The 16,184-nt window shown below is 38.8% G+C and overlaps 1 protein-coding gene across 1 annotated transcript in view; it reads left to right on the plus strand.

Moving 5' to 3' along the window:
- The window catches only part of LOC144754784 (basic phospholipase A2 homolog), a 63,808-nt gene extending 48,179 nt beyond the window's left edge, over nt 1-15,629 (plus strand). Inside the window, exon 3 of the mRNA XM_078642990.1 lies at nt 14,626-15,629. Coding sequence (XP_078499116.1) covers nt 14,626-14,894 — 269 coding nt within the window. The 3' untranslated portion in view covers nt 14,895-15,629. The remainder of the gene's footprint in view (nt 1-14,625) is intronic.
- Nucleotides 15,630-16,184: the final 555 nt, after the last annotated feature.

A 16,184-nucleotide genomic window follows, 5' to 3' on the forward strand; every position in this document is an offset into this window, starting at 1 on the left:
TATTATTACACTTACCGAAGCTTCGATATGTGGAGCTCTACGACCGCAGCACTGAGCGAGAAGACACTAGAAGAAGCACAATGGTTGTGCTTACTTAGCCATCCTATACCTTCAGTGAAACACCACCAAAGCTTCCAGGTGGTGGCTCAGAATAAATCCAGAGGTCTCCAGAAAGTGAATGGCTCTAGTGAATACAAAGAAGGAGGTCGCTGTATCATACTGTCCAGGACAATCGGAGGACAATCCACTGCAGGGCCTCAGTGATGTTGCAGATGACACAGGGCCTAGTGGCCAGCCTATAATCTCTGAAAGAGCTACACCCTCAATGTCAGCCACTACCATAAATGCTAATAATGTGCCGCCTTCTTGAATTGACCACCACCACATTTCAACACCGCCAAAAAGTCAAATATTGGTGATAGATGGATTGGGTGGCTAGAGACATTTGATGATTTCATTGATGCACTTGAAGAGACTGATAGCAAAGAGCTGATCAAAGACCTCTTACATTGTGTTGATGATGGTTTAAAAGAAGTCATAAGGAGGATGCAGCGAACTGATGAAGAAATCACATACCATCAGATTAAAGAAACTTTGAGGTACAAGTTGAATCCAATGCCTAATGTAGATTACAAAAGATACATTTTCAGTCGAGAATGACAGAGTTGGTAAAACCATTGATGAATCTGTGGAGAGACTTGACACACTCAAACACTAAGTTCAATTAATTTAATGACAAAGAAGCTATACGTCTTAGAGTTATTGAGGGATGCTTGTCTGACACATTCAGAAGGAAGGCTGAAAGAAACTTAATCTGGAGCGAGTGTTAATGGCTGCCAGAGCTGAAGAGTGTTCTGATAGACATGACTGATTAATTCTAGCGTCATTCTAGGTATAGCATCAAGTGACTGTCTACGCAGGTTCTTCGCAGCTGCTGATGGGGGACTGATTTCCATAAACCACAACATGAATGCTCACAAGGAAATAGTTAGTCAATTCCCTTCTTTGTTTCATGGTTTAGGAAAGTGTAAGAGTTTGAGAATAAAGCTGCATTATAATGAGGATGTCTCTCCTGTTACTCAAAGACATAGGCAAATTGCTTTAAGATGCTATGGGAAAAGACCTTTAATCGTTACTTAAACATGATATCATTGAGTGGTCTACTGGTTCCACGCCATGGGTTTCATCCATAGTGGTAGTTCCCAAAAATGACAATGAAGGAACTGTATGCATATGCGTTGACATGCGCCTGCCAAACAAGTCAAATGAATGACAGTGAAATCCAGGTCCACATATTACTGACATGACAATGTAATTTAATGGAGCAAAGATCTTCTCTCGCCTTGATTTGAATAAAGATTGTCATCAGGTAGATCTCGAAGAAAGTTGGAGATATATTACAACCTTTTCTACACTTGTTAGTCTGTTTCAATAGTATAGAACTAAGGACCCGATTTAGATCTTGGCAAAAAGGTTAACCGAAATATAAACCCTATAGGATATAATGGGATTTAAATTTCAGTGGACGGGGCATCCACAAGACACAATTTGATGCATCGTACAGCCTGTAATGAAGGGTTGACATATTGGTTTTTGGAGCCATAAAAAAAGAGCACAATAAATCTTGCACAATAGAATGCCATTTACTTGCAGATGCAGGTAAGACTTTGTCTTGTGGAACTGACATTTATCTGCATTCAAAGTTAAAATTCTTTGGCCATATCTTTTCTGCTGAGTGTATGACACCTGATCCTGTAATAGTACAACCTCTATCAAATGCTAATTCCCCGCAAGATGTTTCTATGGTGAGCACATTTCTTGGCATGGCCAGCCACTGTTCCAAATATATACGAGATTTTGCCACTGTAAGTGCTCCATTGAGAGAGTTGATAAAAAAAGAATGTTTAATTTAATTGGTCACATGAATGTGAGATATGTTTTGAGAATATCAAACAAGCCACTGCGAATGCTACTGAAATGGCATATTTCAATCCAAAGCTTCATACAGAGGTTTCGGCACCATCCTTGCAAAGCACAGCAGACATCCGAATGCTCAAAGGCATACTGTGGCATATGCAAGTAGAAGTTTATCCCAAACATAACATGCTTATTCACAACCTGAAAAATAAAGCTAAGCTGTAGTATGGACTTTGCATGTATCCTCTACGGAAAGCCTTTTGTGCTAGTTACTGATCAACAAGCTTTACTAACTATATTTGGCAATCCAAGGGCCAAGATACCTCCTCGCATTGAACGATGGAGACTATGACTACAAACATAATCTTACATAGTTTAGGACCAGAATGGTCTAGAATTTATTATCAAATGGAAAAAAATGATAGATCTGGAGGAAGCTCTAATGTATTTATGGAAGCTTTTGAAGATCTCGATGCACATTTTCAACCCACTGTGTGGGTAGGATTTAGTAAAAATGATTTTTTTTCAAAGGAAACAACATAAATCAGAATCTGTAGAAGATTATGTGTCTTCTTTGAAAAAATCATCTATTAATTGTGATTTTGGCAATCTTCACGACAGCTTTATTAGAGACCAACTTGTTATGCACTCCAATAATGCCGCTATTCAAGAAAAACTGTGGATATGTGGAGATGCTCCATTGAATGAAAATATAGCCATAGTCAAAAAGGGAGAAATGTCAAAAAGGTGTGCACAAGTTGCACTTAAAAATAATGAAGAAGGTAATGTAGCTAGCAAAGTATCCAGTAACACAAACGATGTAAAACAATTTTGACAACATATCTATAAGGAAGTTAACTAGAAAAACTTTAATGTTAAAAGAAATTTTCAGGATGAGAAACAATTGACTTGCTACAGATGTGGTTACAAAGGTCATAATGCGAATGAAAAATGGTGTCCAGCTTTGAAATCCAGATGTGGTTTTTGTGGTATTACAGGCCATTTTACAAAAGTTTGCAGGAGGAGAATTAAGAAAGGCAATAAGAAAGTAGTAGGATGCATTGAAGACAAAAATGTTGAACATATTGATGATGGGAATACCGCCATTATTTTATGCATAAACGATATAAATGATACTGAAAATGTTGTATTGAATGTAAGTTCATCAGGAAGAAAGAAACCTATTTGCGAAGTCAATATAGGTGGTGTTAATTTACAAATAGTACCTGATTCTGGCTCACCATACACCATCATTCAAAGTGACATATGGGAGAGTAAATTTGCGAAAGTTCTTGAACAAAAATTGAAACCTCCAGACATCCAACCTGTAACGTTCACTGGAGAAAAGATTCCCATGGTAGGTTATGTAGAGGTTCTATTTGTGTTCAAAAACAGAAGCGCCATGTGCAAATTATACATAGCTGAAAAGGAACCATCTGTACTAGGATGGATCGATTAGGGTGAACTAGGAATCATCCTTAATCCTAAAATGGAAAACCAAGTTATGTTATTAGATGAGACAGACACAAACTTATCTAGTGACATTGTTAAAAAAATTCCTAATGTGTTTTCGGGCAAGGTAGGAAATCTGTGTGGTTTTGTTCAGAAGATTATACTTAAAGACAATGCTGTTCCGGTTTGTCATGAAGCCAAAAACATACCGTTTAGCATAGGAGATGGTGTCATGGCTGAATTAGACATCCTAGTAAAAAAAGGGACAATAGAACCTGTAGAAAGTGCAGAATGGCTTGCTTCCTTAGTCGTAGCGCGCAAACCTGATGGACGGTTGCGCCTACGGATTGACTTGAGAGATCTTAACAAAAATATCATAATAGACAAATTTCCCTTACCCAGAATTGATAAATTACTAGCAAAGACCAATGGAATTAAATGGTTTTCGACAATAGACTTAACATTGGCTTATCACCAAATCCAGCTACATGACAGCAGTAGAGGCCTAACAGCCTTTATAAATCATTTTGGATGTTACTGTTTTATGCGTGTGCCTTTTGGTCTTTCCTCTGCTGCTGCCATGTTCCAAAGATTAATGCACAAATTATGTAAAGCTTTAAATGGCATTACCTACTTCCAGGACATTATATTAATTATGGGTCGTGACAAGGAACGAACATGATGAGAGACTAAAAACTGTTCTCCACATCTTATCTGAAAAAGGATTAACTAACTTACCTGGGCCACAAACTATGTGGTAATGGAATCTCTCCTACAAAGGGGTTAATTGAAGCAATCAAAAAGGCTCCTACACCAAAGTCAAAAGATGATATAAGGTCATTTCTCGGCATGGCCGAATTCTACTCAAAATTTGTACAAAACATTGCTTCTAAAACCTACAATTTAAGACAATTACTTAAGGTAAAACAGAGAATTTATCTGGAATAAGGAACTTGAAGATTATTTCACACAAATAAAGAATGCTCTTATTTCTTCTTTCCCCCTTCAAGCATTTAACAATCTAGCACCAAGCATCATCACCACAGATGCGAGTGGCAAAGGCTTAGGAGCTATTCTATCACAAATCAATGACAAAGGTGAGGAAGTAACTATCGCTTTTGCTTCTCGATCACTATCTCCAACAGAAAAGAAATACTCAGTGGTAGAAAAAGAAATGCTAGCCACAGTATGGCCATTGGAAAAATTTAGGCAGTTTGTGTGGGGCAGCACATTTATTCTCCGTACTGACCATAAACCATTGCTTAAAGTGTTGACTTCAGAAGGCATATTCAAAGCCACTCCAAGAATAGCAAAAATTAACTTTAAACTCTCAGATTTCACTTATGATATGAATACTAACCTGGAAAAAGGAATCTGGTAGCGGACTACCTCAGTAGATCCCCCTTACCGTACGAAAATTCAGAGCAATCTGATTGGGATGACTTCAGTGTAGCAGTGGTGTACGAAAATTCTAATGCTATTTCCAAGGAAGAATGGGACACTGAATACTCACAAGATGAAGTATTGAGAAAAGCCACATCCTTCATCACCAAAGGATGGCCCAGCAAAAATGAGAGTCAAGGTGAATTAAGAGCTATGTGGGAAATACAAAATGAACTATCTATTGACAAGTCTGGTTATATCTGCAGAGGAGAAATAATAGTTGTCCCCGCAAAATTACAACTCAAAGTTTTTGAATTAAATCATGAAGGTCATCTTGGCATTCTTAAGTAAAAGGCTAGTATCAAAATGTCATATTGGTGGCCTGGTGTGGACAGAGACACAGAAAAATGTGTTAAACAGTGTTATATTTGCCAAGATGCTGATAAAACCCAAAGAGTGCTCAGACCCACCCTTGGCTCTAGACTTCTTCCAGATCGACCTTAGGAAAACCTCCGTATTGATTGGTTGGGTCCTATTGAAGATGAAAATGGCCAACACAAACACATTATAGTAGTCATTGATGATTACCCAAAGTGGCCAGGAATTAAAATCACTGACAACTTTGATACAAAACAAGTCATAACATTTTTGGAAAGTGTATTTATGCTAGAAGGAATTCCCAAGAACATTCTCAGTGACAATGGTCCATAATTTTCATCTGGAAATTATTAATTTTTTTTATAAAGAAATGGTATTTGCGGAAGGAGAACACCTGTTTATCATCCAGCAGGAAATGGCATTGTGGGAAGATTCAACAGGGTCATCATGGGTAGCGTACAAGCGTCTTTCAATGCTGGAAAAAATTGGGAGAAGGAACTTTTAAGTACAATTTGGGCTTACAGGATCACACCTACAGGTACAGGGTATGGCCCTTTCAGAATATTAAGAGGTAGAGAACTGTTCACAAAAGACAACGTTGCTTAGAATACCATGAAGACTTGTGGAAAATGTTCACCAGCTGTTGTCGGGTCCAATTTAAGAAAAATACATGAAACTTGCAAGTTCATTTTGACAAAACACACAACACTTGTGACATTAATCTGGAAGAGGGTGATTGGGTCAAAGTGAAACTCCCTTATAAAGTAAAAAAAGGTAAATACTCGTCACTATTGCGAGTGGTTAAGCCATATTCCAAATCTTCAGATTTGAGTGATAGAAAAAGTTGGCATTACAACAGACTGTCTAAGTGTGATAATATTAACCACAATAAAGAAGCTATAAAACCTTCTTACTCAAACTTTATGTGTTGGATGTGGGATGAAGTCACTGATAGCACTGTCAATAATCAAAAAAGTTCACTTCCCAATCTACCAGAGTTATTCCCAGTGATGTTGTACAGCCTTCTGGTATCTCAGGAAAAACGTCACGTGTTGGTAGAGAGTTAAAATTCCCAACAAGATACAGGTATGTTATGTAATTACTTGTTTTTAATTTAGCAAAGGTGGGGGATAATCCTCAACTTATTATCCATGGTATTCTTTATGAACTAATTAATTCTCATTTATTCTCAGGAATTTATTTCATTAAATTTGTAATTGTTATAGTTATCTTAGTTTGATTAAAAAGAGGAGATGTGGGATCACTACATCCTAGTAACCATTGCTATGGAGACCGATGCAGTATGTCTGTGTGTGTGTTTTCTAGAGTGTGGTAGGGACAGTTGGAGAAGATGCTTGCTGTGAGTAGATGTACTCTGCTTCCTCCTAATAAATCTACAAAATCTTCATACTGGAGTGGAGTATACTTTACATATCCATTCCAATTGTGTATTGATATGGGCAGGTGATTTCAATATAGAGTCATGCCTCTTCCCTGTGTAGCAGATATGTGTTTATTCTAGCTTGGATGAGGATGGTATTGTGCATTTTTGTCATAATGTCTATGTGAATGCATTAAACTCAGTAATTTTTAAATATGATCTTCTTATGTTAGAGCATAAACGTGTTACTAATGGGAAACAGATTCCTTCTTTTATTGGTAGAAATTCTAATACTGTTATTGACCATGTCCTGGTATTTGCTTCCTCTTGTGATCTGGTTTGTACCCCTAGTATCACTCTGACTAATGAGTGACCATAAACAATAAGGTTACCTTTTTCTTTAAGGGCTTGTAACTGAGGTATCCACTTCAGTCCTTAATAATAAGCCAGGTAGACTTAACAGTGTTCAGATTAAATGGACAGGAATAGAGCCTAATAGTTTTTTACATGAAATATTAACTAAGAATTCAGCTGAGAGTAGCTACTGTTTGCAGGAGGTAGAGGACCATGAAAAACTGTTGTTTATCTTTAATCATATCACATGTTCTATCAGTTCTCTTTGACACAAATTCCGAGACCCACACAAACTAGAAATAACGGATGGCTTGACCACTCAGGCTTCTCAGCTGCCCTATTGTGGTATTCTGGTTTGGATGTCATGTACCTTCCCCACTAACCTGTCTTGCTGCTCAGCCTGTGTGGATAAATGGTGGAATGTTGGAGTGTGTGATGTAATGATAGAATGTGGTGTATGCCTGGTGGATGGATGACAGTTGGGAGAGAGGGCTGACCAGCAAGAGAGCTGCTCCTGGTGGGGCTTTAATTATCTTATGATTCAAGCTGATAATTCATCAATAAACCTACTTAAATCATCACAACTCGGCTACAGCCTATCTTTTCTCATTTGGCGACGATTGGTCTGAACCTACACTGCATATAACATCAAGGATCTTCAAGAAACTTCCTGATCAAGATTAACAAGTAAGAGAAAATTATTTTCAATAACTATTCAAGCTTACTGGCACCCCAACTAAGCCCCACCAGTGACCTACCACTGGTTGCCCACAACTTTGGATGTGTCAGTTACTGCAAGCATACAGCTTAAGCATGTCAGTCCCTGCCTGTTCACAGTGCAATGCTTCTTCCTGCCTGGTCCTACTCTTCATTGAGAGCACTACCTGGTTAATACAGAAGAGCATCAGGGACTACTGTAATTTTTACCCTGCCCAGTTACTGCCAGCATACAGTTTAAGTATGCCAGTCCCTGCCTGTTCACAGCATCTAGCTTCTTCCTGCCTACCCCTACTTGTAATTGTGGGTAATACTTGTTCAGCATGGATGAACATCAGGGACTATTGCAATTTTGATCTCCTCGCAGATACTCTTTCCTACCCAATCTGCACGCCTTTAATTAACAATTTTCTTATCAGAGAAAATGCTTTTGAATCTATCTTGAAGTTGTGCTGTCTTCCTCCAGCCTCTAAAAAAAGGGAACGAGGGAAAAACACGTAGAAGTGTGTTTTGTCTTAGTTTTTGCACATCTGACATACTGTACTTTTGTCTTCAAGCGCCTTACAAGATCAAAGCTAGTCAAAGTGTGCTGTATTGTGTTCGCCAAACACTCATCAACATGATCTGTGCATTCTATGGAAAGATTCTGGAGAACTGCAACATTGAAGAGCTGCCCGTGTTGTGTTGTCCGTCTACTCTCAAGACATCGACATGTGAATGTTTCACTGTTGCTGTTGCAGTCGTTTGCCCTGTCATGGAAATTAGTCTGTATTTTATTACATGAAGTGACTTGTGAACTTTGAGACATGTGAATCTTTAACATCGTTTGACATTTAGCAGATAACAAGATTTCTACAATCCTGCTATGAGTTTGTCACAGCCATGGCAGTCCAATGGTAATAGTGCTGTTTAAATTGGAATGCGCAAGAGTTCTTACCTTCACCATGGTGTTCGCGCGTGACGTTTGTGCAGATTTTAAAGTCTTGGGTGCTCAAACGTGCCGTGAGCCATACGGCGCAACGTAGACAACATGCCGCCATTTTGAAGTTGGCTACTTCTGCTCTTCCTGGGTAACACAACCTTTTGACAAAGTTCGCCAATCATGCCTTAACGTTTCCACCTGGCAGCAAGGAATCATTAAATATAGCGCGTCTTACTTCAGCGACGCGCACGCTTACTTATAATTATTAAATATAGCGCGTCTCATTACAGCGACGCGCACGCTTATGACTTGTTGCAGTCTTAGTCTACATTAATTCCTGTCAGCAGTGACATTCATATCCAGCACGTCCATCTTCTCAGTGACGTAAAGGCTAAGCAACGTCCTTATTTAGTAAAGCGCATCTATGTCCAGCGATGCGCACTCTATATTTATATGCTTATTTTGTAAGGCAGTTCGAGTCATTTCGTTGGCAGCCCGTGTAAGTACTTCTATCAATTGTTGTACTCCTATTGCTGCAGGTCATGGATTATTTCAGTTGCAATTGAACAGCCACATTTTACATGGAGTTAAGTCAGCCTCCGGTTATGTTCACACTCATTCATCTGTTCCTGAAAACGGTGTCTACTTCATTTATTTTAATTTATTGTTTTATGGGGGACTGTATTTAGATTTTCATATGTATTGGTGATCATTATATAAGATGTCTTATTACGTTTATGCCTAATTGTACATGGGATTTAAAATGCTTTCTGTGGTATGAATTTTTAATTCATTGCATATTTAATATGTACAATTAATATGTTATTTGAACATTTTAAAGGTAACTGTTCTATTGTTTATGCTTCATTTTTGGGATACTACATGATTGAAATATGCTTTTATTACCCCTGTTCTTCCATTTTGGAATGGATACAAATCTTACAATTCATTTAGATATTGCCTACTATGTGACCTTTTGTTCATGATTTTAATTTAATTTGCAGTGTTATACGTTATCTTATGAGCATGTGACTGTCCATCTTTAGTTAAGATTTATTTCACGTGGATTCGTCACCTACACATTTTAGTGTATTATGTTTTATTTTAATTATAGTACTTTGCATGTGACTTGCCACCTTTACTTAATTTGTTTTTGCTGTGGATTAGTCACCTACATATTCCTATCAGTACGTTGTGCACACGTTACTTAGTAGGACTTGTAGCTACGTTAAGTATGTCTTGTAGCAGATAGTACCTCTTGTGCTTTTAATTTTCGTATTCTTTTTAAATTGATAAAATCTCTGTTACCTTCACCATGCTAGTCTGGCCAGCTAGTATGTCCTGTTGGTGGCATAGAGTTCAATCGGAAGTATGTATTGAAACAATCTAATTTCTTTATTTTATTTGAAAAGAGGGAAGAGGTGGTTATATTGGATTCATTTATGCATTTATTGAAAGTTTCAATTGTTCAAAGTAAGTTTCAATTTTCAATGACCATGCTCAATGTTACATTGTTCATTTGTTTGCGTTCCTTTAAGGGGGAAGGTGGTGTGGTATTCTGGTTTGGATGCCATGTACCTTCCCCACTAACCTGTCTTGCTGCTCAGCCTCTGTGGATGAATAGTGGAATGTTGGAGTGTGTGATGTAATGATAGAATGTGGTGTATGCCTGGTGGATGGATGACAGTTGGGAGAGAGGGCTGAGCAGCAAGAGAGCTGCTCCTGGTGGGGCTTTAATGATCGTATGATTAAAGCCGATAATTAATCAATAAACCTACTTAAATCATCCCAATTCAGCTACAGCCTATCTTATTACACCTCTATAGTTCTCCCTGGTACCATATGGCTTTTATGTCTGTCCATAAAAATTAATAACAGGTATTAGTAGCCAGGAAGAATGTACTACAGGGAGAGGCATGGTTAAAACTGACCCAATCTGCTGAAACAAAGGGTAGTAAGCTATCTTGGAATATGGTTAATTCCGCTTTTTTTAAATACAACCTAATTCCAGAACTTAATTCTTTAGTCTCCTATGAAGCATGGGTAGCTCTTTTTTGATAGTTTTAAACAATCTGGAGGACTGTAGCTTAACTGTGTGTGAGGGAGACCCAAGTTGGAACTCTTTTCTTCCAAATATCACTCTTGGAGAGGTTGTCCTCGCTTTACATCATAGTGTAGGCGGAAAGGCTGCTGGTCCTGATGGTGTACCAGCAGATGCTTTTAAAGCAACCTGGGTCTACGGGGACCTATTTTGACACTGATGTTTAATGCTGCTAGAGAGAGTATGATTCTTCCCAATAATTATACCCGTTTTTTAAAAGAATGATGAATCAGATTCCCAATGTTATCACCCATTTTCCCTCCTGGACTCCTCAGTAAAATTGATAAGTAAGAATCAACTAATGGGGTTAGAGGAATGGGTACAGGATAATTCTGTTCTATCTGAAGCACAGTTCAGATTTAGAAAGGGCCTGGGGATGGTTGAGCAATGTGTAAGTTCGGACATGCTGATTGGAAAGTATACTAGAGCAAACCTGGGATCTCTTTACCTTTGTTTTGCCGACGTAAGCAGTGCATTTGACCATTCTATTCTCTGGTCAGAATGGTCAACCCTGTTTTCCTCTGTGCCCTGAGGGTGAGCGTTTGCTTCCTTGCACACCTCTATGGGAACTTATCATCTAAGGTTCAATATGGCTCCCAAGGTTAATGTTTCCCACTTTTAGAGTAGGAAGAGGTATTAGACAGGGCTGCGTATTTGCCCCCACACTATTTTCACTTTTTAATAATGGAGTTGATGATGCCTTGCAGGCCTTGTAGGCCGATGCACCCTGCATCGCCAGTCATCCCATTCGTGTGTCGTTGTACGCCAATGATGCTGTGCTGATATCTAGGACACCCATTGGCCTACAGAAGCTGATGAATGTATTTGGGGAGTTTATGGTATTTAAAAAAATGGTGATTAACATTACAAAACCTTACACAATGATATGCGGGAATAAATATTGGGGAGTCCCTAAGGGTGTCCACTCCTACTTTTGGGCTGGGAATGTGGGTTTATACCCCCATGAACCCTCTCTAAGTTGAGGAAAACACCTTTTTAAAACACCTGCTATATGTACCGGTTTCGGCTTCATCCCTGATCATCCATAAGGAGATGGATCTGCATTATATGAAGGCTTTTAATAAAACCTTTATTACTTTGGTTTTCCATATAGTCAAAAGAGAAAACATGTTTTACGAAATCAATTATTTTAGACTGCCTAACTTTGGATAATGTTTGTCTTAGTCCCGGGCTCTCTTTTATGAATACATACTTTAGTACTTTAACTTGTCAGTATGGCAAGACCCACTTAAAGTTTTATCTCTCATCAAGAAGCATATTAAGGTTACTTTTTTTTAAAACAGACATGATCACAGAATGTACAAAGATCTAAAAAAATCCAACGGTTGCTTTCTACATGTCCCTTACTCACCGGGAGGATTGTCAATACCATCTGTTCTGGGTTCATAACATCCAACACCGTTATGTCTTGACCAGAGTTAGATCTGGTACGGTCCATCAGTTGGTCGCTTTTCCTAATAAGACTTGTCCCTCGGACATGACAACGCCCTGCGCATGCATGATGGTTTGACTAAGCAAAGCACTCAGCACTTTATGCCGGTCTGCGACTTTTATAACAATCTTATGTATTATTATGCTAAACCAATTTTTATTGCTCAGAATATGAGAAATAATACAAATGTACGGAAACACCTGCTTGCACTTGGTGATTATTGTGTGTGTTTTAATGCTGCTCCTTTTTATTAGGAAGGCTATACACCAAAGAAAATGTATTGTGTGAAAGACATTACAAACGGGTAGAATTGGTTGTCTTTTAATAGTTGCTTTAATTATCAGGAGGTAAACTTGGGCTTCTTTTTAATATTTAATGTTTTGTATTTTACCCTGCATATTTTATTCATGTACTTTTAAGGCCGTTTTTAAACTTGCGGCATGTGTTGTAATGTGCATGTAAGGAATGTGATGAGGGATTTGGAATGGAGAAATTGGACTGTTGATGTCAACAAATGTTTGTATCCGAATCGTGAAATAAACCTTCGCCTATTGTCTTTATCATCGAAGGCGTAGACCATGGAGTTCTGTATTTCCACATCTAAACATTGACAATAACCTCTTTGTCGCACTAAATGATTATTGCCATCGGTTTCTACCACAACATGGATGGAAAAAAAACCTATAAAAACAAATATTAGTAATAAAAAGGATTTTTTGGGGTATCGATAGAAAACAATTAAATATGTAACTACCGTTATTTCAGATCTTTTCCTGAATTTACTTGGGGTGAGAGTGCAAGACGATAATACACGCAAATCGATAATCCTTAAAGGGTCTCAGGATATGTTTCTAGGGTTTCCTTGAATCTCTTTTCCTTATGATGTCATGTGAGCTGTCCTGCCGAGGTTATGTTCGATTGGATGTCAAGATTACCAAGGTCCTGATTTATAATGTAAAATTGGAGCTGAGTAATAACGAGTTTTATCAAAAGTGTCTGCTCACCTGGGCACGCGTGTAGAGAGACTGACTGGTGCACAGGGAATGCTGGGTAAATATGTGGACAACGCATCTGAATTAATGCAACCATTATTTATTGGGTTTCATAAAGCATGACTTTGTTTATTTTCTATATTTCATATTTCTAATGTAGTAATATTTTCTATTCACATGTGAGAATTGGTATGACAATACGGTGTTCTAGTAGCACTTTAAGTTTTTGAATTATATTCATGTGACATGATCGCTCATGTTAGTCTTGCTTAACCTAATGACTGGGTTTAATTGTGTGTGCTGAAACCTAGCCACTTATACATAATTGCCAAGCTGATACTCAAAAGAGTGTATTTAATTACTTTGACCTTGATAACTTTATATTCGAGACACAAGGTTCACATTTGTTTCTGATTTAAAAAAAATCTAGGTAGCTACAAGCAGGTGTGTCTTGCTAGTGAGCTCTGACATCTGTTAGCATCGTTTGGGGTTTTCCTGAATGGAAAAACTGTCAACAATATTCTCTCAAAAGATATTACTCACCAAGGAAGGAAATGGTGCAGTACAGAGCACAGTGAGAACTGTCCCAACTGATGAGGATAATGACACTGAACTGAGCAGGATTTTGATTGAGAATAAAGGGCCACATGCATCATTGTTACATTTTGCGATTTCTTAATTGCGAAAATTAAGAAATCGCAAAATGCTATGTATTAAGAAATCGCAATTTTTTTTGCGATTTCTTAATTTTCCTTAATTGCGATACACAATTTGCGAATCACAATTAAGGAATCCCTAGAGGCCCATAGGAATGAATGGGAAGCCATTCTCATTTTGCGATTCACAATTAAGGAATCGCAAAATGAGAATGCTATATCAAGGGTGCAGGGGGGGTCCAAAGGACCCCCGTGCACCCCTGAAATTTAACTTTAAGAACATTTTTCACACACACATGCCCCAAGGGCATGTGTGTGTGTAAAATGAAACTTTCAAAAATGCACTTTTGTGCATTTTTGAAAGTTTTCGCAAATTACCATGAAGTTCAACTTCATGGTAATTTACCTCTTCCTATTTGCGAATTTGCAAAAAAAAATGTTCAAGCATTGCATTTAAGAAATCACAAATTGCGATTTCTTAAATTGCGAAAATAGCAAAAACCTTAATGCATCCCAAAAAAGGGATTTGCATTCGCAAACGGCCGAATTTTGCGATTCGCACCGTTTGCGAATGCAAAAACCCTTGATGCATGTGCCCCGAAGTGTCTTATAGCTCTTCTTTGTCAAAACAACATGGAGCAGTACAGGGATGAATGTTTGTTGAGGATACTTTCCTTTTAGGATTGCTTACAGTGTCACAAAGTGATATTTTCTAAAATGGACCCTGTACCTGTTCCGTTGCCAGCTGTGCTGCCTAAAACTGAGTATGATGTTAAGCTATACATTTTAAGATGGATAATGTATGAGCCTGGCAGTCGGGCACTAAAAGATCTGTTCATTGCTTTTACCTTTGGTCTCATGCCTTGGGACTGTCCAGGCTATGGTTTTAATAAATCTTATTGCTTGTGCTTCATTACAGGGGGCTATCCTAAGGAGTGCGGACGAAAGACTTGTGAATGTGACAAAGCAGCCTCTCTCTGCTTCAGGAAGAACTTCAAAACGTATAAAATGAAGAACATGTTCAAACGAGATAGTACCTGCAAAGGGCAAAAGCCGGCCTGTACACGTCACAGCGATGCCAGTGCCAACTCTCAACCCAGCTCAACAGACAGCGCGTCAGAAAAATACACCACGGAAGCACAGGCACATGTGCGAACGGAAACTTCAGATACCTCAAAACAAGTGTGATTAAACACTACTGGATACCCCCCAAATGCAATGAAGCCACACTAGTGGAAGATGCTTACTATACAAACCCATGGTATTCACCCATGCCCTTATTTGCCCGCTTGGTTCCTTTCTTAACCCGGTGTTGGAGCTGGTTATGTTAATGTTATGTTAATAAGCTTTTAAAGCGCACTTCTTCCCTAAGGTGTTCTGGCGCTGAGCCGTGCCTAACTGTTTACCAGAAATGAAGATGGCTATTCATAAAACAGCCATGTTTTCAGCCCCCTCCTAAAGGAGAGGAGCTCAGTAGCATTCCTGAGATGGGCTGATAAGTGGTTCCAAGCTTTAGCAGCACAAGCGATGAAGCTTCTGCCACCCCAATTGGCTTTTGTCACCCGAGGGATGGTCTCTTGCTTTGCCGCCACGGATCGCAGTGTTCTTCCGGGGACATACCATTGAAGGCGTTTTCTCAGATATTCAGGGCCACTGCCCGTCAAAGATTTAAAAACTGTGTAAAGCACTTTGAATTGTGTACGCTGTTTTACTGGGAGCCAATGGAGATGCCGAAGTTCCTTCCTAACTGAGTGACCCCTAATTCCTACCCAGGTGACCCCAAAGCCATCATGTAGGTATAAACAACAGGAGTAACCCCATTGACCAGATTAAGACCTGGATAAGGAAGTATAAAAAAACGACAATGTCTCAACAGGTATTATTGAGAAGATTAGTTATCAAGCATGCACAAAACATTGCAAAAAAAGAAAAGTATGGAGACTCATAGTTCGTTTAAATGTGCCCACGGAATCATATATTTAGAGGAGTGCAAGACATTTGAAGAATTAAAGACATAGGGGTTTATGGAAAAATTGGAAACAGTTGTATCAGCACTGCAAGCAATTAATACATAGGTAACCCGAAAACTTTGTGCACACAGGTGCTTGTGACACTCAAAGCTGGACGGCACAGGTGACGAGTGTAAAAACAGCGGTGGTGCGAGGTGAAGAAGGGACTTATGGTTCATAGTCAGTTATTCACATGAATTTATGACACCTATCTTTAAGCTTTTTTATGGAACATATTGAAAGGCGCCGGACGTTGTGCTGGTATGTCGATAGCGTTTCGATCCTAGTGATTTAGGATCATGATCAGGACCGGATTACTGAATGAAGGTGCTGTACAAGAGAGGGAGAGAGGAAAATAAGAACGTGGAACAGGGGAAGGAAAGGCAGGGGAGGGGGGTGGGGGAAGTTGGGTGGCAATTGTATACCTGGAAGCTTAGGTTGGAAGAGTAGGTGGAGGAAGAGGTTGACG

The sequence above is a fragment of the Lissotriton helveticus genome, chromosome 5_1 (genome assembly GCF_964261635.1).
Source record: "Lissotriton helveticus chromosome 5_1, aLisHel1.1, whole genome shotgun sequence".
Taxonomy (NCBI): Eukaryota; Metazoa; Chordata; class Amphibia; order Caudata; family Salamandridae; genus Lissotriton; species Lissotriton helveticus.